Source organism: Homalodisca vitripennis, unplaced genomic scaffold, assembly GCF_021130785.1.
Source record: "Homalodisca vitripennis isolate AUS2020 unplaced genomic scaffold, UT_GWSS_2.1 ScUCBcl_6887;HRSCAF=14314, whole genome shotgun sequence".
Taxonomy (NCBI): domain Eukaryota; kingdom Metazoa; phylum Arthropoda; class Insecta; order Hemiptera; family Cicadellidae; genus Homalodisca; species Homalodisca vitripennis.
Genome location: NW_025783008.1, coordinates 322 through 26,666, shown reverse-complemented (window position 1 = coordinate 26,666; position 26,345 = coordinate 322). Strand labels below are relative to the sequence as shown.

General features: G+C 32.6%; 1 protein-coding gene across 1 annotated transcript; it reads right to left on the bottom strand.

The window, feature by feature from the left end:
* Positions 1 to 2,105: 2,105 nt before the first annotated feature.
* LOC124373985 (E3 ubiquitin-protein ligase TRIM33) lies at positions 2,106 to 26,144 on the bottom strand. The gene is made up of 7 exons (XM_046832291.1): positions 25,920 to 26,144; positions 22,501 to 22,776; positions 21,875 to 22,043; positions 6,322 to 6,466; positions 4,571 to 4,634; positions 3,383 to 3,511; positions 2,106 to 2,263 (listed from the first exon to the last, which is right to left on the bottom strand). The coding sequence occupies exons 1-7, from the start codon at positions 26,043 to 26,045 to the stop codon at positions 2,219 to 2,221; spliced, it is 954 nt and encodes a 317-aa protein (XP_046688247.1). The 5' UTR covers positions 26,046 to 26,144; the 3' UTR covers positions 2,106 to 2,218.
* Positions 26,145 to 26,345: the final 201 nt, after the last annotated feature.

Genomic DNA, 26,345 nt, shown 5'->3' with positions numbered 1-26,345 from the left:
TACAATTTTTTCATATAGTCGATAATAACACCCTACCTCAACGTGGCCAACCAGATTATGACCCCTGCTCCAAATTCAATCCACTAGTAGAACACGTCAACAGACTTTTTAGAACATACTATACACCTCATAAAGAAATTTCTATAGATGAAAGTCTTGTAGGAACTAAATGCCGGTCACAATTATTACAGTATCTCCCGAACAAGCACCACCACAAATGGGGGGTTAAAATGTGGATGATTTGTGACTCAGTTAGTAACTATTGTCTGGGTTTTTATTGCTACAAAGGTTCTAAAGCTAATGATGGTAACAAAGAGGTAGGCCTAGCATTCAATGTTGTCAAAAAAACTTCTTGAACTTGGTCAGTATTTCAACAAAGGCTACCACCTCTTGGTCGACAATTTTTTTATGAGTATTCCCTTGGCCCAATTCTTATACAGTAAAGACACCTTTGTAACTGGCACAGTGAGGAGAAACAGAAAAGGTATACCAACTCAATTGAAGGAAAAATTTAAAATTGGAGAAAAGAAGTACCTGAGAAATGGCAACATGCTATTTCTTGGATACAGAGAAAAAGCATCTCAAAAAAATCCGGTTATCTTGCTTTCTACAAAATCAGTCGCACTGTCCATTCAAAAAACGAAAAGTACGCCAAAATGTTGAAACAGTACAATCCAAGCCAGAAATTATTAACTCTTGTAACATGTTCATGGGAGGAATAGACACGTCGGATCAAATGTTGTATGCTTACTTAGATGAACGACGTACCGTTAAGTTTTGGAAGAAAGTAGTGTTCAACATTTTTTCTCGGATTATCCTAAATGCATATATATTGTACAAACATAACTGCACTGGTAAAGAAATGACGAGACTGCAATTTACTTCTTCTATAATTGAAGATTTAGCAGCAGAGTGACTAAAAGCAAAAAATGTAGATGTGCCATTACGTCTAGCAGCAAATGTTGGAGGTGGAGATGGGCCCCAGCAATTTGGAATGGAAACTCTGCCAGATAAAAAGGAAAGGAACTGCTCTGTTTGTAGCAAAATAAGCAAGGCTAGTGGTGGGTCAAGAAAAAAATCAAGGACCATTTGTGTGGCATGCAAAAGAGGTGTGCATGCCACCTGCTTTGGACAGCACAGGTGCTAAAAAACTTAAATCAGGCACGTTTTAAATATTGTAAATATGTAGAAATTAGGTTTAGGTTTTGTGTACTTTTTTATTTGTTATTGCTATATATGTGTTATTGCTTTTTATAAACTAATGAATGAACAGAAAGCATAAGAAAAAGTGTTTTCGTGTGAAACATCGCAGTGTACATCAAATGTCCAGAATTTGAGGAGTGTTGAGTTTTGGGAAAATCCTCATAGTGCAGCTATGTTTTAAGGTAACACCTTCAAATTTGGTATATGTTCTAAGCAATTGCTCTAGTTTATAATGATATCATGCTCATAATTTTAGTTTAATTTTAAAAATAAATTATCACATGCCAAACACAATTTTTATTTTTTTATTTATATCATTTTTTAAATAAAATAATGAGTTTGTTTCAAATTAAAATGTCTTTATTATTTAACAAACAGCAATTTAAATACGAGTAAATAAAAATAAAAAGTCATGCAAATCTAATGAAAAATAAAAAAGAATACAGCATTTTTTGTAAATGAATGCACGACAGCGATTTTCCTCCTTGGCAATCTTGGCTGGTACAATAAAAAAATGGCTGGCAGTAAAAGGATTAAGAAGTGTATATATAGTGTAAATGAATTTTACAATGCTAGTAATAGTATGCTTCTTTAACTTGTTTCACGTGTTATAACTTGTTGACGTTGTTATACCACTATTGTAGTGTCCTGACAATAAATGATTTGATTTGATTAACACCCATTGCAGTATTATCAAGAATTATTACACAATATGAATTTAAAAAATTAATTAAACAAATTTTATGTTTGATGAACAGATTTTAGTGGTTAATACCACTTCTTGTGGCAGAAGGGTAAAGGCAAATTGGCAATTGTTAGCTGTTACAAAATACAGAAAATAAAGAAATTAGAACAGGTAAAAATACAAGAAACCACATCACACTGTAACAAAGTAAGGCTCTTACTGGATTAAACGTGTAGGCATTTTTTGAAAACTAGTCTGATGTCGTCGACCACTTCCTTCATGTTGCGGTAACGATCTGACGTCGTAGAGGCCAGCTTCTGCCGTATCATGTCAAAATGACATCGGCCGCTTGATCTTCTCATGGTACTCCAAATTCTGTAAAACAATAAACAAGAACTATGATAATGTTTAATAGTGGCTTCAATTTCTTAAGATAAAAATTATTGAACTGATCACTCTGTGTCGCCTCTTTAAAGAATATTAAACTATAATAGGATGACTTGAAAGGGTCAGAATGCTAGAGGAAGTCCGCTTGAAGAGTTCCACAGGTTATCTGACTATAGCTTCAATATAGCTGTAGTATAACAATGATTTAGAGATCTGTGTAACTATAACAGAGTGCCTTAAGACTACATAACAATCCAAAGTAAGACTCTCTCCATATTATAATAAATATTTATGACAGTTAAACATTTTCAAGAGGTCTGCAATGATCTAATTTGTGAGAATAATGTGATTTATAAAATATTTTACGTAATACTATTCACAAAGAGTAACTTATACACCCATCAACTACGACAGAACACCCAGAATTTATAATACAAGGAATAATAAATGTATTCATACACCTTTTTTGTAGACTGTCAAAATCTCAAATAAGTTATAACGTATTAGGTGTGAAAAAGTACAACAAACTCCTTTCAGAAATAGCAGAACTGTCTGTAGTCTTATTAAAAAATAAGTTAATTTTGGCTTTTGGTTAATTTAACATTTTATTTCATTTATTTAGGAATTCTTAGGAACCAAAGAACTGGAGATGTTTTATTCAATGTTTGTTATGTTAGATTAACAGAGTATACAGAGTGTTCATTTTATTTTATTTAATTACATTATTGGCTGCTGATATCAAACGGCTTAGCCATGAGGGTGAGCATCCCCACTGAGAATATTTTTTTTGGTTCCCCCAATTAGTACTATACACTCCCATTTACAGAATTTTGATACTTGGGCTATAAGTTTGTTTAATACGAGTTTGAAGTTTTCAAATGAAAACCCTGTAGATTAACCTGTTGCTCAGTTACCATAATTGGCGTAAATTATTTTGTCTGTTGTTTATTTATTTTCTGGATTTTATTCTATGCTGACTTTGTCTTAAGTTATTAATAAAATTTAATATAGTGGATTTGACATTGTTTATTACTTGAATGTTGTAAGTTCAATGACTTACAAATTCACATGATACCAAAAACTACTGCTGAACTGTCCCATACTTACGTCGGCAGGAATGACCTCTCGGAAGTGTAGGCTGGGCTCGTACTGGCAGTACAGCTCCAACAGTATCCTCTGCATCAACATCTGCTCGTAGGAGTCCAAGCCGTCAGAGTGCGGCCGTTTATCGCCCACCTACACAATGGCCGACAATCTTTATCATCTGCAACCCTTGTCAGAGGAGATTTGATCAACACTGTTAGGTTGGCACCTGTTTAACACATTCGCTGCGAGTGAGGACAATTGTTTTCATGCAATACTGGCACACCATGCGGATGACAACAATAGCAGACATCTGCTCGCTTGGCCGCCATTGCCTCAGCGTGAGCCAAACAGATACCGTTGTACCCTTTGCCGCGTGTTGTGCCTGTTTCATACGTTGTTTATTCGCAATCCGTTCGTGGTTCGCAATTTTCGTTCACTGGCTGTGCTGTATTATTTATTGTGTGGTGTAAGGTGACTGTATAATATGTGTGTTTATTATTGTATTTTGTTAATATGGAGGACAACAATGAACAAGTGGAAGACTTTATGAGTGAACAGGACGATTCTGATTCAAGTTCTGCTGATGTGAGTTCAGTCCATGTTTATGGACTGCGGTACTGACTAAGCGGGGACTGGCACCAGGTGCAGCTGACAACAATTGTCGTCACCAAATCTGGCAGTGTGGTTACCTGGACAACCTTGTACATCCTTTTTGACTGCTTTGACTTCATTTTGGGTAAGTTAAAAAAAAACAGGTTTATTTTTATATGGCTGAAAGGAGCTGTGTAATACATAATTAATCTAAAAAAAGATGATCAATAGAGCCCATAATAAGACAAAATCTCAATGTGGTGGGAAGTATTTCTAAAGAAACCTGAATCTTTACAGGTGGCCTCAAATCAGTATACTGAGTTTGCCTGTAGACAAAGAAATACGTATGTAATGGACAATAACTGGGGTTTTTATGGATTCCAGTACTATAGGAATCTGAAATGAAAAATAAAAAGATTTATTTTCGTTACAAATGTAACTGACAAATTGTGTGGATGGTAAACAGTTACAGATTATTAACAGAACCACCAAAGCTTTTCTTACTGAAACAGCAATATAACTTTTCAATTATTTTACTAAAGAAAAACTCACAATTATCCAATAATAATAGTAATATAACTATTTCACTGCTTTACACAATAGGAAAAACTATCTCACCTGAATATTGGAGGTGACACCACTCATGCTCGTACACAGCAAACATTGCCATGTCTCCGATTCTCTGCAAGAAAACAGCTGTTAATTAACAGATACCAACTTAATTTCAGTACTTTCCGTTCCAGTGAAGTGACAGTAAAATATAATTTGTTAAGACAATCTTCCTGACTCCGTTCTTGCTTGCGATGAAGCGACTGTCGCTTCCGAGATTTGTCACACTGTGTCACAAACCGAATACAGAATTTCACTGTAACCAGACAATTACACCAAACTGTTCCAGAACTGTTGCGAACTCTTAGCAATAGTTCTGTAAATGGGACAATTGGCAAACCTTTGTCTTTAAGAACCTTTCCCTTTCCTTACATTTATAAATATAGTTCTGGAAATAAGCCTCTGATGTGTTTTAGATATAAGTGGATATCCCAAAACTGCATTACATTCAACACATTACTAAAAATTCAAATCAACATTGAGATTACATCACGAGTAGTGTGGCAATTGCTAACCTATTGGTTGGTTTCTGCACCGAACCTCCGTAGTCGGATTCAAAGTGCCAAAATACAGGATTTGTTAAATAATAACAAACCCTAATTCAATTTAAATGTCTCAGGTATGTTTTTCAGATGCTATGAGAGTTATCTAGAATGTAACCTCTGTTTTGAAATAAAAAGTAAACCAGTGAAGATACAAAACTTGATTACATACATCTGAAAACCATACCTTTTCTCTATTTTTCTACTTAGACGCCAAACAGAATTTACAGCTCTTTGTCATCAGCGAACTGCATAGATACAAGCCACCACTCAGGTTCAGGAACAGGCGAAAGTCAAGCTAGGAGCCCAGTCCAAGCTGTATGGGAGACATTAAAAAACGTCCTATTTGAACTTGGTCAAAAGTTAATTTTATGTTGTGGTTGTCAGCAAGCAGTTTTGGTGTCTTTGGTAACAAGCGCAAAACTTGTAGTAGCCTATTTTTCATGTAAATTCAGAAATTTCAGGAAATTGATTTTAAAATTCAAAAATTGTGAAGCAGCGGTTTTTAACACCTCTTTCATTAAATTTGATTAGGGGGTTACCACTAAAAACAGAAAGCCATTCATACTTTTTGGATGATTCTTGTAAAACAGGCTAGAATATGTTCCAATTGATATAAAATAATAACGACTAATATAAATGTAAGTTCTCGATCCATCAACAAGTAAATGTTTTGTAAGTGTTTAACCTTATTTGTTTTTTAGCAATCATGTTAAATATTAAATTTGTGTTACTAAAAATTTTTTACTAAAAATTTAGTTTTTTTTCTTCAAACCTATAACATTAAGTGTCAAAAAATTAATGTAACTTCAAACTTATCCATTCACACAGTAGGAACTTACAGCTCTTTGTGCTGGTCAGTACATTGAAAATATACATCAATAATAATGATGTAAGCATTTATACAATACGCATAAGCATTATGATGATAGGCAATATAAAGAAATAACTGTCAACGCAAACAATTATAAATAAAATTGACCTGCTGACCTCGTTTTTTTTGCCTCTTGAATGCTAATAAAACCGTTCTCTTGATCAAAAGATTTTCCTAAAATTGTTTCAATAGTTTAAAATTATTTGCATTTTCAAAATTGTGTGGAAGGAAATTGAAAAGCTAAGGACCAAAGAAGAAAACTGATGTTGAGATAAGGAAACTAACTTATGTGTAAAACGATGACATGCCAGTGCATGATACTTATACTGTGCATGATCACTTACCCTGGAAACGCACTCAGACTAGGTATGTGACACTTGAGGTGGAAGACTTTGGGACAGTTATCACAGCACAACACAGGTTCCCCTCCATCAAGACAGACGGCGCACCAGTCTTCGTTAGGGTCGTCTTTCTGCGAGTCCAGGCTCCCTGGATACAGGCACAAAACGTTAATTTCTTGTTGTTATACGTGCACAAAACGTGAATTCTTATTGTTATACGGGCACAAAACGTTAACTTCTTGCTGTTATCAATTTGACTGCCGTATGTTGTACTGCCTGTTTTACATGAAACCACACTGATGTTCTATAAAATAAGAAATTGACAGTTTTTGCTGCCTGTAATTGTAATTTTTGATCATCAGCAGAGCTTGACAGTTCCAACCTGGGTGTGAACTTCATAGATCAATCACGATGAATGATAAAGTTATTGTTGGAGTTTTTAGAAAAATTAGAAAACATATCTTATATATGCTGATCATCTTTGTCCGTACATTATGTCCAGTTCATGGATATAATTTTCTTATTTGATTTAAATTATATTCAACAATATATGGTTTCCATGTTTAAAACTAATTGAATAGAGATTATATTCAGTTATTTAAATAGTAGTTTAGATTAGAGCAGCATTTACATTAACCCTCCATCAGGCGCTTAAAATTAGAAACACCATCAGGCGCTCACGGAGGTTTCCTCCAGGTTAGCGAATAATGGATATCACAGTCATTTAAACTGTTTTTATTTGTTTAAATATTCATACTGATTTAACTACAATGTAATATATTCATTTCAATGTAAATAAAAATTACTCTCTTATGTAATGAATTTTCCAATTAAGAAATTCAAAATCTTAAAAAATGTTATTGTACAATAACAACATGATTTATTTTAAGGAATAATGCAATTAATTGTAAAAATTGTTTTACCTACTGTAATAATATATGGAAATTAACTTAGTTTTTAACTTCTTACAAAAACAACTTACTTCAATTCTTGAGATATTATAAAATTGTAATGTCAATTATTACTCTAAAATTAAAATTTATTCTTTACTAAAAATTTTAATAAACACTACACAAAGTTTCAAAACAAAGTTATTTTCCTTCTGGTTCTTATAACGACAATGTTCACTCCATAAACAGTACTGAAATGTTCCCTAGCACACGGGTACTGATACTGACAAGTCTCTCGTCTTCATTCTCCATTTCACAAAATTCAAATAAAATATATTGTAAAACTTAAAAAGAAACCATCACAGGTCACACATTTAGACGCACACGGATTATTACTCTGTAAAAACTAAACACTATAAGGCGCTCATGGAGATTTTGTCCAAGTATTACAAACACAACATCGGGCGCTCACGGAGGAATCGTCTAGTCTCGCACGGAAGTAGACCTCATACCGACAGATTTTTGACAAAAAATAAGTGTTAGGCTATTGTTTCGCTTCCCCGAAAGATGCTCGTGAAGTACACTGCGGGAAACGACTGCCAACATCAGAAAAGTAGTAATTTTTTTAATAATAAAAAATACACGGAGGAAAACTCCGTTTAGCGCCCGATGGAGGGTTAAAATAAGCTATATTTTTTTAGTGATCGAACAAACTGTGGTTTAACCATTCTTAGAAATATTTCTGACTCCCCTACATATCCCAACCTACTAACCACAATTCATTCGTTGCCCCTCCCCAAATATTCCCCAGTAGTCAGTATTAAAATTACCACCTCGAAATATGTTCCCAATTATTATCCCAAAGATATATATATGATATCCCTAAAATTAAAAAAAAAACGATTAACTACAAAATAATTTCAAGCTGCCTTACAGCCAAGAATGGATCATTGAACCTAACAATTAAATATTGTTGAATAACTTTTTGTTAGGGTAAATTTTACACTAAATGAAAAAAAAAAAAAACTTTAGTCAGAACCCTTTAAAATACTTTCTTTGAAAAGAGCATTTTTTTAACTTTTTATTTTTTAGGAGGAATTTTAGATTTCTTAAGTAGTAATAGTGGACATCATCAAAGGAGTTCCACAAAAAGAGGGAAAAAAATGCAAAGACGGTTGATTTTGTACAGTACATATATGAAAGATGTCTGAAAGGAATAATTTGTTTTTACATATGGAAAAATAAAAGATTTAAAATTAATATTGCAATAAAAATGCACTATTTTCTAAAACATTATATAATTTAAAATAAATTGAATTTGCATTAATTCATAAAAAAACATTTAATTCCTTTAAGCCATAACCCATATACACATACTACAAAACGTTTATATCCCTTTATTTAGTAATTTTCTTTGAGTTTGCTAACAGAATTGCCCAAAATTACTTCAGATAACTACTTAACTGAGTAATGCCTTGTGTAGTAATAAAATTATTCCTATTTTGCCTATCTTCAGAAAGGTGTCTCATAGGGTTGTGGCTAAAAAACTTAAGCTAACCAAAACCCATAAGCACTAACTTAAACAAACAAATTCAAACTCACACACAGACATAAAACACAGATTTCAATAATGAACTACTATTTTAATTTATAAAACTGATTCCTGGTTGAAGAGTGCTTTTATTCTGTTAATAGATTTTTACTGTGATATTTTATCCATACAATGTTTCTAATAAATAGCCAAACATTTTTTAATATTTTGTAAATACTATTTTGGTTATATTCTATTCAAGGCAATTTTGTTAGAATGAGTAAACAGCGATCATACAAAAATGTACAAGGCTATTTCAATGCATATGTTTGTATATTTATTCGGTTTATATTGTGAATGCAATCTGTATCTGCTAGTCTAGACCAAGTTATTTACACCAGATTTGTTTACGCCGATATTTTCATACTACATTATGTGATCAATAAAAGTAGTCACTACACCCATACAGTAGCAGGATCCTACACCTGTCTGGGCGAACACCCAACAGAAAACATCTTGAACAAAAGGTTTGACATTCTCCTCCCTAACATTAGATGCAGGGAAAAGAAACCCAAAACGGGAAAAAGGTTCAAGTTGGGGAAGTTGTACCATTTTACAGATTAACTGGAAGATTCTTGAACTCCAAAGATAAAGAATAGGTTCCCAGCTCATGACAATTGCTCTTCATATTGTTACTTTGATAAGATAGAAAAGGTCAAACGAAATCAACACTTCAGGGACATATATTGAAAATTATTTCAGAGGGTTTGTAACACTCCCAAAAACAAGGCAGCCAGGGATTCTCCCACAGAAAACCATTGGCTACCAAGACCACAAAAATTAATGTTTGGAGCTATATTTTAGCACAACGTAAATTAACATTTGTATAAATTCTGGAGAGACTGAAAGGAATGTTTTAGGTGTTGCGTGATAAGAACTAATTTGTTACATTGATAAATAATTCAACACGTCAGTACCAACAGGTTCATTCAATTATTATATCATTTTCTAATGTTAACTAGGTCTTGGAACTAAATTCTTTAAATTGAAATGATCTCTTAGTACTATTAAGACTATTAAATATAGAATCAAAGATAAACTCTCAATGATTTTTTTGTTGTATGACAACAAAATTTATTAATAGTAATATCAGTCATCAATAATGTTTAACACTGTAGGTAAAAAGTGTAAATAGTGGAAGCAATTAGAGCTGTAATTGTTAATTTACCATAGCAAGCTACCTGAGTGAAATGTTGTTTGCTTTCCAAAATTTAGGGGAAAAAGGCTTGATCCCCTCCCCCCCCCATTATATATGTTCCTGCAACACTATGCAGAATCAACGGGACTGTAAGTAATCTGTCTTTGTCACCCCGTACATAAAACTGCTGTACAGTACCACCTTGAAATAACATTCTCATGGTTACAATGTACTAAAATAACTGTTCCTCTTGGGTTGAAAGTATCCATAAAATTCAACATATATGTTGTTCACAAACGGCTATCACAAACTTCTGTGGGTCATAGTATTCTTCATTTCAAACAAAAATTGTCCTATAAATATAGGTAAAAAAATGTTTTGTTTAGATCCGGCCGCCATTTTGTATTTTTGATTAAAAGAATTAACATATCTAGAATTATTTAAGCTAAGGAAACCACATTTGGTACATAGGTTTGAATCAATAAGAGGAAAATAAAACAAATAATTGTTTTATTTTCTTTAATATTAACAAAATGACGTCTATTTAAAGACAAATAACAAAAAAAAACTCTTAATAGTTATAAAAAATGTACTAGACACAAACTATTTGACCAATTTCATTATAATTCCAAAAGTACTTGTTTCAAGAAAATCTGTCAGTGCATAAGCGAATACTACTACATTAAACGTATGCTTGCACAAGCAGGGAGCAACAAACATTTTGTTTTTTCATAGGCATCAGCTGTTTTACATAAGTTAGAACAATTTCACAAGATACCAAGTATTTTAAAATTTTTATAACAATTCCAATGGTACTTATTTCAACAAAATTCGTCAACGCATAAGCGAGTACAACCACTTTAAAGATACGCTTGCACAAGCCAACAAACAACTGATAACTCTCAACTGTGACATGTTTGGCACTCCTGGTTTGTGTAAGCATATCTTTAAAGTATTCATGCTTACTTATGCATTGACGGATTTAGTTAGAAAAAGTTCCGTTGTAATTATTATAAAAATTTAAAAATAGTTGGTATCTTGTAACAGCTTTTTAACCTATTTAAAACAGCTGATGCCTATGAAAAGAAAAATTATTTTTGCTCCCAGCTTGTGCAAGCGTACTTTTAAAATGGTCATGTTCGCTTATGCGCTGACGGATTTCGTTGTAATTGTAATGAAATTGGTCAAATAGTTGGTGTCTAGTACATTTTTTATAACTATAAGGGTTTTGATGTTATTTGTCTTTAAATATTTTTAATAGATGCCATTTTGTAAATATTAAAGAAAATGAGACAGTGGTTATTTTTTATTTCCCTCTTATCTATTCAAACCTATGTGCCAAATTTAGTTTCCTTAGCTTAAATAGTTCTAAAGATATTAATCTTTTTATAAAAATACAATATGGCGGCCAGCGACTAAACAACACTTTTCAACCTATATTTATAGGACGTTTTTTGCTTGAAATGAAGAATACTTCCGCCCACAGAAGTTTGTGACACCCTTTTGTGAACACCCTGTATAACAACTTGTAACTGTTCGACAAAAAAACAAAATATGGTTCTCCACATACTAATTATTTTAAATTTACTTGTAAATAAATATTTTATTACACTCATTGACAGTCTTATGTCAATGAGTTTTCTTCACCCAAGTAGTGACATACAAGTGGTACATAAAACCACTTATTACATATTTATATTATATTTCAGTAAGAAAAGAAATATATTCTGGCAAAACAATAAGGCTACACACACAAATTTATTAAAGAAACTTTATTTATTTATAAATTTAAATATGTTAACTGAAATTGGGGAAACCATACTTAGAAAATGTTGGAAATGTTTTCTTAATATAGAATTAAAAAACTGAAGACAGTAAAAATTTTATTTAGTTTAAAAAAGTATATATTACTTTTAGGAAAGATAATTGAAAATGTGTTCACTTAAATTGTGAGTTTTGGAATGGTTAAATTGTCAATTGTCACTACCACTATAAGATAACCGTTATCGTAAGACAATCAATCAACATTCTCACGATGATTCTTTTCGTGCTCATGACATTTTTTAATAAATAACCATGATATTTAAAGACATCGTTATTGTTATGTGTTATAAAAAACAGAAATATTAAACAATTGAACATTTTTTTTGTAACACATAATGACAACTACCTATAACAATAAACATTTTAAAATTTCAAATCAAACAATGTCAATAACGACCTTTACCAATGATCCACTGTTTCACTTGGTTTCAGTGTATCTTTATACACATAAACATCAATACACATAGTTATACCCCTTCATTATCGTGTATGTAAAAAGGATCTGGGACGGGAAACAACAATTATTATATTAAAAAAAAAAGTGAACATTGATAAATGCAGTGCTGAGTAGATGTGAAAAACAAGACTTACTTGCCCGTACGCCTTCTTGAATAGGCAGCAAACAAAGTATTAGTTCACTCAACACTAAAGATGTTTTATTGTAAAAACAATTATTCAGTTTTTAAACTGTCACAAACAAATAAATGGTGATTTCAAGAACAGAAAGAAATTAGAGTATATCCACATAGAAAACAACTACAGTTGTGTTCAGATCAATAGAAGTTTCAAGATCAAGCTTGAATCAAGTTGTATCATTTTATATAAACATGTAGGATTAGTGATTGAAGCTTCTATTTATCTGAACACTACCACAGTGTGGAATACAAGGGCTGCCCGGAAAGTCTAAGATATTTTGATGTTGCTGAAAAACTAGCTTACTGATCTTAACCAAAACTTTAGTATCCTTCAAAGTGCTCTCCTTTGGACATGATACACTTGTTCAAATGATTCTTCCACTGAGAAACATGATGCAAAGTCAACCTTGAGGATCGCCATTACCTCTGCAGGTGCGTTCAGTTTGACTTCTTCAACTGTTTGAAATCTAGTTCCTTGAGAGGATATTTCAATTTAGGGAACAGCCAGAATCATTTGGTGGACATGTTTTTGTACAAGTCTTGAGCAACTTCAAAACTACCGCTCTTTTTGATCTTCGTTAAGTAATTTTTTAGTCGAATTTTGCAACCTCTCATTTAAAACCCAAATCCTTGGACAGATTTTCAGCACCGCACTGTCTAGCTTTTATTTGTTTTTTATCGCTAAACATACACATTCAATGTTTTCAGCGGTTTGTATTGATGAATGCTAATAAGGACGCGGATTACTTTTAACCGAATCACAGCCATTCATAAAACAGAAATTCACGGAAGTCAGGGACATTACTTCTCAGTGAAAAGCTTGCTGGATCTGGCTTTGAGTTGTCTCTGCACAAGTTTTCCCCGAGTTTGAAATAAAAGTTTGACGCGAATTCGCTGATGCTTTACATTACGCCATTTTTGAAGGAAAACAATCCGGCAAAAGCCTGAAAAGCACTAAAACTCTGGCTAACAGTCGACTTATTGAGTGAGCGCTACTCATGACGCAAGCAGGAGGACACGAGATAGTGCATGCTCAATCTGATAACAGTAGCTGCTGTAGATAAGAAGTAATCGTCGGATACCAGACACTTTCCGGACACCCCTCATATATCAATCATGTATACAAGTGTAACATACATCAAAGATTGTGATGTTAGTCCGCTATAGATGCACCCCAATACATGTTACAACCCCCTTGTTTGTACATCACAGTCAGTGCATTAACAATATACAGAGTGTGTCTGATTCCACTCATGTGATATATTACTAGGGCATATTGTAAAAATTCAAAATCGGACTTTTCATTTGTAATTGTGTTTCAGAAAACACACCTCTACAGCAGGAGCCTTCTATGTTAAAATAGTAAATAACTTGTAAGTAACAGTTACGACAAATAACAATAAATCAAATAAACAGTTTAAAATAAAATGGTTTTTTTTTTTAACAATGTTGTTATAGCACCTAAAACTAAAAATTTAATAACAAAAAATGTACTTCTTGAATCAATTTCACAAAATAAAAAAAATCAACAGTCAATTAAATATTTCTATTTGGAAACCGAAATTCTTTAACATATTGTCTGTATCTATATTTGGCAGAGCCCTGAGCTGGTCCACAATTAATAGTGCCTGAAGTTAAGTCACCTTCCTATTATTTTAAGGTTGAATCTTTCCAGTAGTTCACTTGGTTGCAAAATAAATTTTGTATGTTATAGACAAGATCTATTGATTGGACTTTCTAGCACAGAAATTTGTCCTCAAACAAATAAAAAGGAATTATACAAAGTGTGGCTAGAAAATAACCGGACTGAGGCTGAAAACAAATTTTATGTACAGATATTTACAATTTGATGTTATCCCTTTCAAAGTACTTCCCTTCTCGATCTCTAAACTTCTCTATGGGAATTTTCCACTGTTCGTAACAATGCTACAGATAATTTTCCATACCAACGTGTCATGACTTTTTTCGCTTTTTTTTTTTACTTCTTCAACAGTCTTAAATCTCATTCCTTTCAAACCTGACTTGACTTGGGGAACAGAGAAAAGTCACAGAGAACCAAGTCGAGTGAGTAGGGTGGATGATCTAAGACAGGGATGTTGTATTTGGCCAAATACATCTTCACTGACAAAGCTTTGTGAAACGGAGCATTGTCCTGGTGGAGTTCCATGACTTGATTTTTAAAAAAATCATTCTGTTTTTCCGTACACACTCCTGTAGGGTATTCAGGACACTAATGTAGTAATTCTGGTTCACTGTTTGCACCTTCGGTACTCAATTAATGTACACGATCTCTTTAATATAAAAAAAACGCAATCATCATGACCTTGAAATTTTATTTTTGTCATTCATTTTTTTTTTTGGCCGTATGGAAGAAGCAGGAGATTTCCAATGCATCGATTGATGTTTTGTTTCGGGATTGTAAGTAAAAAACCCACAATCAGTTTTCTCTTGCAGAATTTTCCAAGTTTAGAACTGAAGAAAGTTGTTGTCCCGTGCTGTTCTTTGTGGATACTCAACGTTTTTCCGACACAGAGACAAAAAATTAACTGCTTATAACTGACACTATGGGCAGAATAAGTACAGGTGCCAGGCGAAATTCGAGGAGGGGAAAAGAGGGAATCACTTAAGCAGCCGTATGATATCTAGCCTAATTGCGTATGTTCTGTGGACAACAACAATACAATACTAATCCGGTTACTTTTTAGCCACACCTTGTATAAGTTCAAAGAGTACATAGAGCATTAATTTGTAGAAATTTTTCTGTAGATAACTTGAAGACAGTCGATCATTTTAAGTGTAATTTTGGAAACATTTTCCCAAAATTATGCATAACCGAGATACATTAACTTGCAAAATTTTTAAATCTTTACACAGTAAACTATTTTTATTTCTTTACTAATGGAGGATGCCATCCAGTTAAGTACATAATAAATTATGTAAATGTACAACTGTTTAATCCATTGCGAGCGGCTGAAAATTCTTGCATGTGATACCCTGTGGCCAGTGACTTTTAGATAAACTAGGATCAAACCTAAGTGTGATAATTAAAGGAATATTTTTGTTAGGTTGTGTTTCATATTAAATTTGTATTCTCCCAAAAATTGATTATCATTAATTCTGTCACTTTCTCTTTACAATAATAATCTCTAGAGTTGTGATTTTTAGTTTATCAATGGTCTGTAACCCTTAACCTCCAGAAGTAGTATAGTATATTGTACCATTCTCTTATCAAATGTATAACAGCAAAGGAAAAACAGGAAAAGAGTTTGGATATTTAAAAGGTTAGTTAATATTAGTTATCTACATTGCACATAAGAACTAAAACCAATATCTTGATTTGTGAAATTTGATATAAAGAACCTAGTTCATAATATACTGTATCTTCCACGTTTTTAATTTCTGAAACAATAACATTTCACTATATATATATATATATATATATATATATATATATATATATATATCAAACTTTACTGTCTGTACCAGAATCACTTTTAACTACATAATTTGTTTTCATTCCATGAAACCTTAATATTTTTCCCTCCACAGCCCTTCTTTTTAAAGCCATGTATTCTATTTTAACCTCTTAATACAGCAGTCTGTTTCCTAATAGTGTATTTCAAATGAATATAAACTCTTTGAATAGAGTGAAACTATTTTCGCAGACACTACTGTACTAAAACAAATTAATATTATTGATTATTTATGAGTTGAATAAACCGAGTTTCTTGGGTACAGTATTTAGTAATAAATTAAAATGTAATGAGATTTTCTATTGACAACTGGCTAGATAATAAACTGAAATATACTTGAGGACGGATTTTAAAAGGCATTTTAATACAAAACGAACATAAAAGACATCAAAAGATGTTGTTTTGTAAACTACAATTTTTAAATTTCATTATTCCAAAAACAATATATCAACAATGAAATAACATAAGGTTATTAAAAAAAAAATAGTCTATGGCATCAAGTCAATCTACTTCCATGCACATGCCATGGTACTCACTAGGTCTTCGGATGTCTGATAAACAACAATTAACAGTTAATTCATCCGCGTATTGTTGCAACAAACAAGATCGTTATGTAGATACGAGAGCTGTTTAGAAAATAATCTCTGTTTTCATGTAGCTTGTCAAAATCGGAAATGCACAGTTTGTGCAAATGAGCAATTAAAATACTGAGTATGAGTAAGTAAAATGGTCAGAATTAATGAAGCAAAATACTGGCTAGACCAAAGTTTTGGAGTGAGTTTTAGAATTATGTTTAGGGCGTTTTAAACATCTTAAAACTTAATTAAAATTATTAGTGGAAGTAGTACGATATTAACAAATACCGAATGATATTATTGAGTGGATGTATACGATGTAAATACAATCGTGTCCATAGCACAACTGGTGGGAGAGGTAAACATAGTTTTTTGTTTACTAATATTCCAAAAATTCACTCTCTGCTCGTTCAGCTTCTGTAATCTGACACTGTCACAGACTTTTATTTACGATTTTATTAAATTTTTCCTTGATAACAATCTTTTGAGTCATTTATCAAATGATTTTGCATGGTTCAAATAGTCTAAAGTAACTAAAACTAATATTTAATAAAGCATAAATTTAACACAGATCGTAGCTATGGTGGAAAGAGTTGATATAATTTGAGTGTTGAGTTTAGCTCCAATTCAGATTCCTCTTAGTGCAGCATCTAGAATCTGACTCTATCACAGACTTGACTCCTGAAACCTGGAGTCTGTCAGAAGAGATACAGTAAGATTGAAACAGTGGTACACAACCAAGACAACTTCTTCTTTGCCTTGATATTCCAATATCTCTAAACACATTCACTTAGGTGTAATGAATTATTGAGTGTGTGATTAGGTATACCTTAAGTGTAATGCGTTCAGACGTATTGGAATATCTAGAAAGAAGGACTTGTCTTGTTTGTGTACCACTGTTTTAATTTTACTGGATCTCTTTATACAGACATTGCCTCCAGATTTCAGGAGTCAAGTATATGACAGCGTCAGTTTTCAGACACTGAAAAGGCAGAGAGTAAAACCACAATACCAAGTAAATGCATTTAAAAATTTTAATATAACTTGCATATTTAATTTTTCTTAAGACATACACTTAAGAAGATATTTTGAACAAAATCTTTTAAATATGAATGTTTCAGTTCAAATTATGATCAAAAGTTACTCTCCTAAAAATGTAGTTTCATTACTTTCTAATATTGTATGGCCTTTTAATAATAATAGCCAGTTTATCTTTTCTTTGGATGAATATGTAAATGCATGAAATACTACAAACATGGTTTTATGCATGTTTAATAAAAATTTGATTTGCACGTAGTAATAATTGTAAAGGACAGTTGTATTTGTTTGGTTAAATATACAACATTTTTCCCTGTGGTAGATTTGAGTCGTCTGAATACAAACAGTAATGATCTAAGAATGGATCCCTGAGGAATTCCAAATATTATATTAGATAATGACAAAAAGTTATCTTTTAAATAACGATAACTATGTTGCTCATAACTTTTGTCATGATAAATTATAACTTTGATATTAACTTCACTGGGGCACATACAATTTAGTAGTTTTAATTTTAGTAATTAGTAATAATTAGTAATTTTAGTTCAACAAGACCTAGTTTAGACAATTATGAGAATAGATTGTTGCATAAAGAATCAACTACAATATTACGGTCTAAAAATATGGTAACATGTTTTCATGGTTATCTAACGAGCCCATTACTAAGGTTTTATTGCTGAATGTAGACACAACGCTAACAGTCCACTTAACAATGTCATTCACTTTTTTACTATGTTCAAAATTACTAATACAACTGCTCTTAAACATATCAAAACATGTTATTTTTGGAAACTTTAATAGGCTGTAGCTTCTAAGTAAAACAGAAAATTGCCAAAAATAAATACATTTTAAGATGTTATTTTATATGCAAAATTGGAAGAAAATATGTAAGAGCTTCGTGAGAAATTTTAAACTAGGTTGCAAAATTGGAAAAATGGTAGCCAAATTTTCAAATTCCTAAATTTTATTTTTAATTTTCATTAAAAAGTAGAAAAGTTCCCCATTTACATTTTTTCTAAGTTTAATTGTCTTGAGATGCTAATGGTGGTACATACAAGATGGACACCCTGTATATTCTAGTTTTCTCCCCTTAATAAGTAATTAACAGAGATTTCTTTCCATACAGTTCTTGTAACTATCAGATAGAAAAATGTATTACATGTTCTCAATAAAAAATACAATAAAATATCTCCTTCCACAGAATATTTAATAAGATAATTTAAATAGGGGATAATATTTTGTAATTATTTATATATTTTTTTAAAGAAAAGGCTTGTTAATTTAAGTCAATATTAAATTGGTTCCTATTCAAAGCAACAATAATATTTTAGAGTTAATTAAAAGTGAGTAGTGAAGTTCTTAGGACGAACAAACCCTTTCCATATTAGTACGTTTTCAGATTACATGAAATAATTTAAAATGTGTTGTAAAACAGTTTTGAGTACAAGGTTTGTTTTGAACAATCAGATTTACATTTCTAATTCTTTATGAAAACTTATCAGTGATAGAGGAGAAGAAAAGGAGACAAGAGATCGGACATACCTGTTTTTGTTGTCCTGTTGCGATGGTTCCCAAATTCTTACCAATATCTCATTCCAAACACTCATTAAAGCCTCCGAAAAATACAACATCAATACTGGCATTTTAATAAACGAAATTACAGTAGAAATTTTAAATGTTCCACATAACATGATTTTATTAAATTTCTCCTTGATAACAACTTTTTAGTCATTATTCAAATGATTTTGCATGTTTCGAATAGTCTAAAGTAATTTAAACTAATATTTAATAAAGCATAAATTTAACACAAATCGTAGCTATGGTGGAAAAAGTTGATTTAATTTTAATGTTGAGTTTGGCTCCAGTTCACATTCCTCTTGGTACAGTATCTGGCATTTGACTCTATCAAGACTCCTGGAATCTGGAGTCATGTTCGTCTGAGAGTTCCCAAAAAAGTCGGTGACGTAGAAGCTCAAAATGAAATGATTACATCGTTTTAACATCAGGGACACCTAGAGTACATTATATTTTGTAGTCTAGGTGTCTCTCATGTTAAAACAATGTATGTGTTCATTTTGATCTTCGTCACCTCCTTTTTTTGGATCTCTTCAGAAGAATATGACTCCAAATTTCAAGAGTCAAGCCTGCGACAGCGTCAGGTTCAAGACACTGAAGTAAAAAGTAAGTTGAACTGGCATTCCCATAAATTTGTTGTATTTTTGCCATCCAATTAAATCAAGAAGTTCAATTACAATGTAAAATTCCTTTTGCCACAGTAATCTTGTTATTTAATTCCTAAAGGTATTCATTCAAAAACAGATTTTTGGATTAGCAGTGTCTAATATCTGTGGCTAAGGTTTTATTTGCTTAAATAGTTTTTCATAATCCTGATCTTTGCTTTATTTCTGATATATTCTTGAATTCTTGAGGCAATCAACAAAAAATGACTAAGATAGATTTACACCATCTGCAGATCATGCTTTCGATTTTTATACACGAGAATTGAATATGGTTTTTCTAACAGATATAGAACTATTTTAATTTTTCATCTCTGTATTTACAGACAAGCTGGCCATAATCTGTATCTAATCTGACCTTGACTATCAGACAAAAGAAAGAAACCAGTGGAAGTAAAAGCAAGAAGCAGCACCATTTTGAAAGTAGAATGTTAATCAAGCACAGATTTTCACTGGGTCCATTATGGGAAAGAGTACCTAAAGAAAGAGGACAATACGTGGTGGAGAAACTAAAGAGGCAAGCAGATCTGGCCAGTTACCGGATATCGACAATGACACAATTTAGAAATTTACAGTTACATCGGCTGTTGCCAATTTACTCTGAGATGATGGTCAACACTATTGGTGCTTTGAATGAACACACGATTCTGCTAACTACAGGCACATGACTGTCACACAAGTAACTACAAAGATAACCACGGATCACACACTCAATAGTGAGAAATGAGCAATAAACTTACTTGGCTGACGAAATCCTGGCAGCAAACAAAACATTACTGTGTCACAACTTCATTCCAACACTGGCGTAAAGAATTGGATATCCATCAAACTTAAACTACTATCTTCCTGATCAATAATTGGTCATCAGTTAAAATTTTAATGAATTAAAACATGTACATTTGATAATTTTCCAAGAGTGAATTTAATTTTAATACTTAGGCTTTTATAGACAGTGTCATGACTACAATATAAATTTTCTAGTTCACATCCCTTCAAAACATTATTAACACAATTAAATTCTCAAAACATAACTTGAAATAATTTATTTCTTTAGAACACCTTGAAAGTGTTACGATATCAAAAATATAAATCAGATTTGTATTGTTCTTTTATGATCACAATCCATGTCTGTGTAGTTTTATTTAATTTTATCATGGTGTATTTATGTTGAGGGATAAGAGTATTGATATTATTATTTTAGCATTGGTACGTTTTTTTTATTATTTATGAGCGTGGCCAATTTCAGTAACCTAATCTTTAATGTTAAAAATGGAACCTCTAAATAGGCTTAGCCTTCTGAGGTCCTAAAATTTCTAATCATTCTTTAAGAAGTCACTGTCAATTTGTTTTAAATATTCTGTATTTTATTCAAACAGGTAGTATTTTTTTTTTTTTTTAAATGATACTTGCTCAGTATTATTATATTTTACTCTCTTTAAGGAATGATTATATTTAATCAATGAGTGTTTTATTGCAATTATCCTTATTTTTGTTTGGAAAAATGTATTTTTGAGTGTAAGAGAAAATAAATATTCTTATTATTTTATTAAATGTAGTCACCTGATGGTGGGATCTTTAATTTTGGATAGCCTCGTCCCAACAATATAAATATTTATGCCATTGTATATTATATTTACTATTATTAAATATATGTGTGGCTACCAAAAAGTTTAAAATTCTTTCCAATCGTTCCAAGAAACTTCAATATGTTAACGACGTAAAAACCTTAGATGATAGTAATGTATGTGTAGGCATGCCATGATGAAAATAATTTCATCATAATTATATCATTTCACATCCAAAATGGAATTTATAAAAGCCGTGCATCAAATCTTTTTAATTCTTAAAATTTTGTTGGTGTTCAGAAATAAATGATATTTAGAATTTCTAACCTTTTTAGTGTGATGAAACAGAAGAAGAGGATTTAATTTGTAATATTTTTATCTAATTTAGTATTAAAAGCTCTGTCAACTCGCTCATGTAACTAAAAAAAGCCAATTAACTTCTACTTAACCAAGATTTGTAATAATTATCTCGCCTAAAGAAAAAGAGCATTAGAAAATTAAATTATCAGACACAAGAACACATTAAATTGAAATGCCTCTCAACATTTATTGATTGATTCCTCATAGTTCAATGAGAGAGACAGACATACCTTGGGAGGAAGGTGTGGCCTGCGATGTGCCAGCTGTGGAGGTGGAGGGCCTGTCTATGGGGGGCCCTGTACTACTATCCACCACAGAGTCTGCACCCTTCTCCGGTATGACCATGATGCCGTTACTGTCCAGCTTGGCTATCGTCATCATCAAGTCATTCACCGATTCCTGTCACAACCACAAAAAATAATATCACATATTCAATTGAAATTTTTCTATTTATAATAAGGCTAGTTTGGACTATGGGCATTTCAAAGGCCTTTTGTGAACTAAACAACTCTCCAAGAGACATAATCTATAATATCAGATATAACTGTACTTGGCATTTTGGTCAAAGTCTACCATTCTAATATTTCCGTCTACGACATGGAGAGGGTTAATATGAGATCTAGTTTACCAAAGAGGATGACTGTTTGCTTCAATTTTCACAATTTTTTAATACATTTGTTCATACTAATATTAGGAGCTTTACATTGATGACTTGCAATATGCAGAAATTTTCTTATTTTGATATAAGTGGAATTTATTCTAAGTTCATATCACGTAGTACTCTAATTATAATATAACTTTCCTTATACTATAGTTCATTATTGAATTCTAAGGTGTTAATTGTTAATTGGTGTACCTGACAGAATTTGTCCAGACTCTTCTCAGCATCATCTGCCGCTTTGGCCTGAGTGTGGGGACTAGGAGTCTTGGGCACCGAGGATGACACGAAGGGAGGGTGTGTGAGGACGGGCTTCTGGTCCACCACGGCGGGTGGAGTGGGCTGCTTCAGAGTGATCTTGTAGGAATCGTCCGGTGGGGCATGCACCTGCGGAAGCGGCTTGTGTACGGGACTAGGACTGCCATACTGGGCGGGTGGCTGCTGGGGAATGTGCCACTGGATTCCCCCACCCGTCTGTAACCGTTACACTCACATGTAGGCTAACTCTGCCATCACATTTTAACTCGAAAAGGTCAAGGACTATTAAAAGATATTTTATATGACTAGAGTAGTCCAGCTAGTAGACAACTAGGAGATCAGAGCCTGAGTGTCAATAAATCTCACATTGCTGGAAAACTGTACGTCTAATGATTGTGAACGTTATACAAACTACATTGAGTTGAGTGGGGGACCTTATCTTTTAGTCAATCTGATCACAATACTCTGGTTTGGATACTATATTTTCCTTCCAAATATCACTCTTTGAATAATCAATGGGCTGTCGGATTTTGAAAATTGTAAACATTTTTAATTGAGTCTGATACCGCAAGAGTGTTATCGTAAGAAATTCACACCAAAATGTATTTGATTAACAAAAAGACAACTTTTAGGTAAAATTTATGATTTATTCAAACGTTTACATAATTATAAAATTACAAACTGTTAAAATATCAAAAGATTCTTGAAAGATATTTATTGCTGAACTCATCAAAAACAGACCACTTGTATGCCCTTTATCACATACAACTTTAACAAAGAAGATAGCATAAAATTGTCAGAAAGCTGGCAACCTGTGATAAAGATATCGTATTGTCTGAAGCTTGATCATATTGGTCTTTGATTGGTTAACCTTCAGAAGACAATCATGATATAACTCACCAATATAATCGGATACAGATTACTGGCAGTTTCTGTTGAACATTTGCTGACTGAAAATGGCTCTCCACATGGATGCCAACAAATTTAAGGAGTTTAATTGTGTTGATGTTTTGACACAAAAAGCGTTGATGATAGTCATTGCATAGTACATCACAATTTAACGTATTTTACATAAAAATCAAATTTACCTGTTTTCACATCATTAAATGAGGTTTTTTTGACAAAGGCAGTTAAAAATACCATTTTATGAAGGACCTATAAATATAATAAATATATAATGAACAAACAAGGTTTTTTATATTTTTGTTTTTTAACCAATAAATTAGATGGTGAAAAATGGTTACTCTTTATTTGATTAATATACTTATTAGGTAAGAATAACAATAATTAAGGTTCATTTAGTTTATTACTCATACACACCACACATGGATGGAGATTTTCACAAAAACAATTGGTATTTGACTGAAATTAAAAATTGAAAATCAACTTTTTAGACCGTCACAATACTTTTTCTAAAAATTATATTTTATCGAATGAAAATTAAAAACCACATATTAATTGCCTGAAAAAGTATAATATATATTGGAGGAAATGTGTTTAAAAAAATTATCTTAAAGGGAATTTTTATTATTTCCAAACCACTACCAAGGATCATGCCTGTGGAACACATAAAGAACATTCACCGTTTGTTGATCAAAGCTGTAAGCATTCAAAGACATAGTTTTTGTAAATATTCAGATCAGAAAATAGGTAATGTCCCTGAACACCGAGGAGGGACGTAAAAGGGTGGTGACTTCCACCAAATAGCCATCACATCAACCATACAAGTTAGAACAAGCGAAGCGTGGTGTGCGTGCAAAGTGTGCAAGCGACAGAGTGGATGTGCAATCTACTGGAGACCATAGGGTGTCTACTGTCATCTAATAATATAACTTAGCAAGTTTTTTTAGCCCTAACCAGACTTCCAGGCTTTGCTTGTTAAATTATAACTTAAATATTTCAAAACCAAACAATTTTGAATGAGTATCTCCATTCTATTCTATTGATCTAAAAATTAACAGGCAAGTCCAATATGCTTAGGCTGGCTGACTTCACCCCAAGTATCTTTTAAATGTGTAGAAAAAATCAAATCAATAATTACATGGTTTGTTGTTAAGTGTTTGGCTGCTACATACACTTTTAGTATTTAAAAAAAAAAAATCTCTTTATTCTGTCTTCATTCTCAAAATCGAAGTTAAAAATACGAGAGCTATCCAGAAAGTAGAGTAAGTTTCACTCTGTAGCCGCTAGGGGAGGGACTATCGCGGACATTTCTCCGTTCAGTGGCTATCCAGCCGTACCAGTAAGAAGTTAATGTTGCTCCTTGTTGTTAACAATAGCAGTTTAAAATGTTTGATGCAATAGAAAATCCCACAAGTAGTGAAGTGCGGTCGGTAATACGGTTTTTTTTTTACTAAGCACAATAAACTAATTGAGATTTATCACCAACTCAATGAAGTTTATGGGAACAATGTGATTACTGAAAGTGGAGTATGCCATTCATTGGTGCATTAGGTTTTAAAAAAAGATCGAACGAAGTGGATGTCCAAACATTGTGACCGATGAAATTGTCCTCTAAAGTCGATGAGAAGGTCAAAGAAGACCGTGATTCATAATAAAAGAACTCTCACGTAGTTTTCTCTTCAAATTTCAAAGAGTTTGTTACACAAATTGTTACGCAGATGTTAAATTATGACAAATTTTGTGCAAGATGGATACCGAAAATCAACACATGGCAAATCGCACTCGAGGTGTCCTGAGTGGAGGTGTTTCCACATCTGCCTTACAGTCCAGACCTTGCACCCAGCGACTACCACCTGGCAAATTTTATGACACTGGATCACTGGTAAAATCAAAACTAATTCACCGCTATGATCAGTGTCTAAATCTGTATGATAAATATGTTGAAAAATAAATATTTTAGTGTCAATTTCAAATGTACATAATACAACTTTTTCTTGTACTTTATTTTTATTTATATCAAAACGTAATCTACTTTCTGGATAGCCCTCATAAAAGTTCTAGATGTACGTAAGGTAGGTATTCACATTTATATTGTATGTTTGTATACAGTTTTAGGTAGCTAGCTTGAAGATGGTTTTCAACTATTTAAGCAAAACTTAATGGAACAACAAAAGAACGTATAGTGTAGAGGTTAAGAGAGCCGATGGCCGCAAGGGTCTGAACTGTCACACTTTGTTTCTGAGTTAGAGATAGCGCAGGTTTGAGTTCTATCTGTGACTGTAGCACTTTGTATCAGTACATGTTCATACATGTCGCTCGGCTGGAACCAAATGTCATGTGCTAGTCATTTATTAAATAATCGTTCTCCTTAGATTTATTAGAGCTGTTAAGCAGTTTACAGTAGACACCCTGCTTGTATGTGTCTAGGGTGCACTAGGGTAGGTGTGTGTGTGGACCTGCTGGTTGGAGCTGTGAGGACTCTGAACCCTCTGTACCAGCTGCCTTGCCGCCGGACTGTAGGCTGCGTGCTGCCTGCTGTTGTGAGGGGTCGAGACCTGGCCCTGGCCCTGCACACAGTCCATCGTTCAGCTTCTATACGGTACGGCTCATTTCTTGGGTCTGAGACCTCAAGCCAAAATTAATTCGGATCCAAATCCGTTTATTCATGTTTATTTTTGTAATACAAGATTAGTTTGAAAGAAAATACAAAATTAAATTGTTAAACAGAACTTAGGAATGTATCAAGATACAATCTCACTTCGCCCTGCAACTGGCATAAACCCGAAGTCAGACATTTTAGTTGTTTAGCAGCCTACATTTTTTTTATTACGTATTAAAATATGCTCAAATTTAGCGTTGTCGATACTAATAGAAAGAGAAAT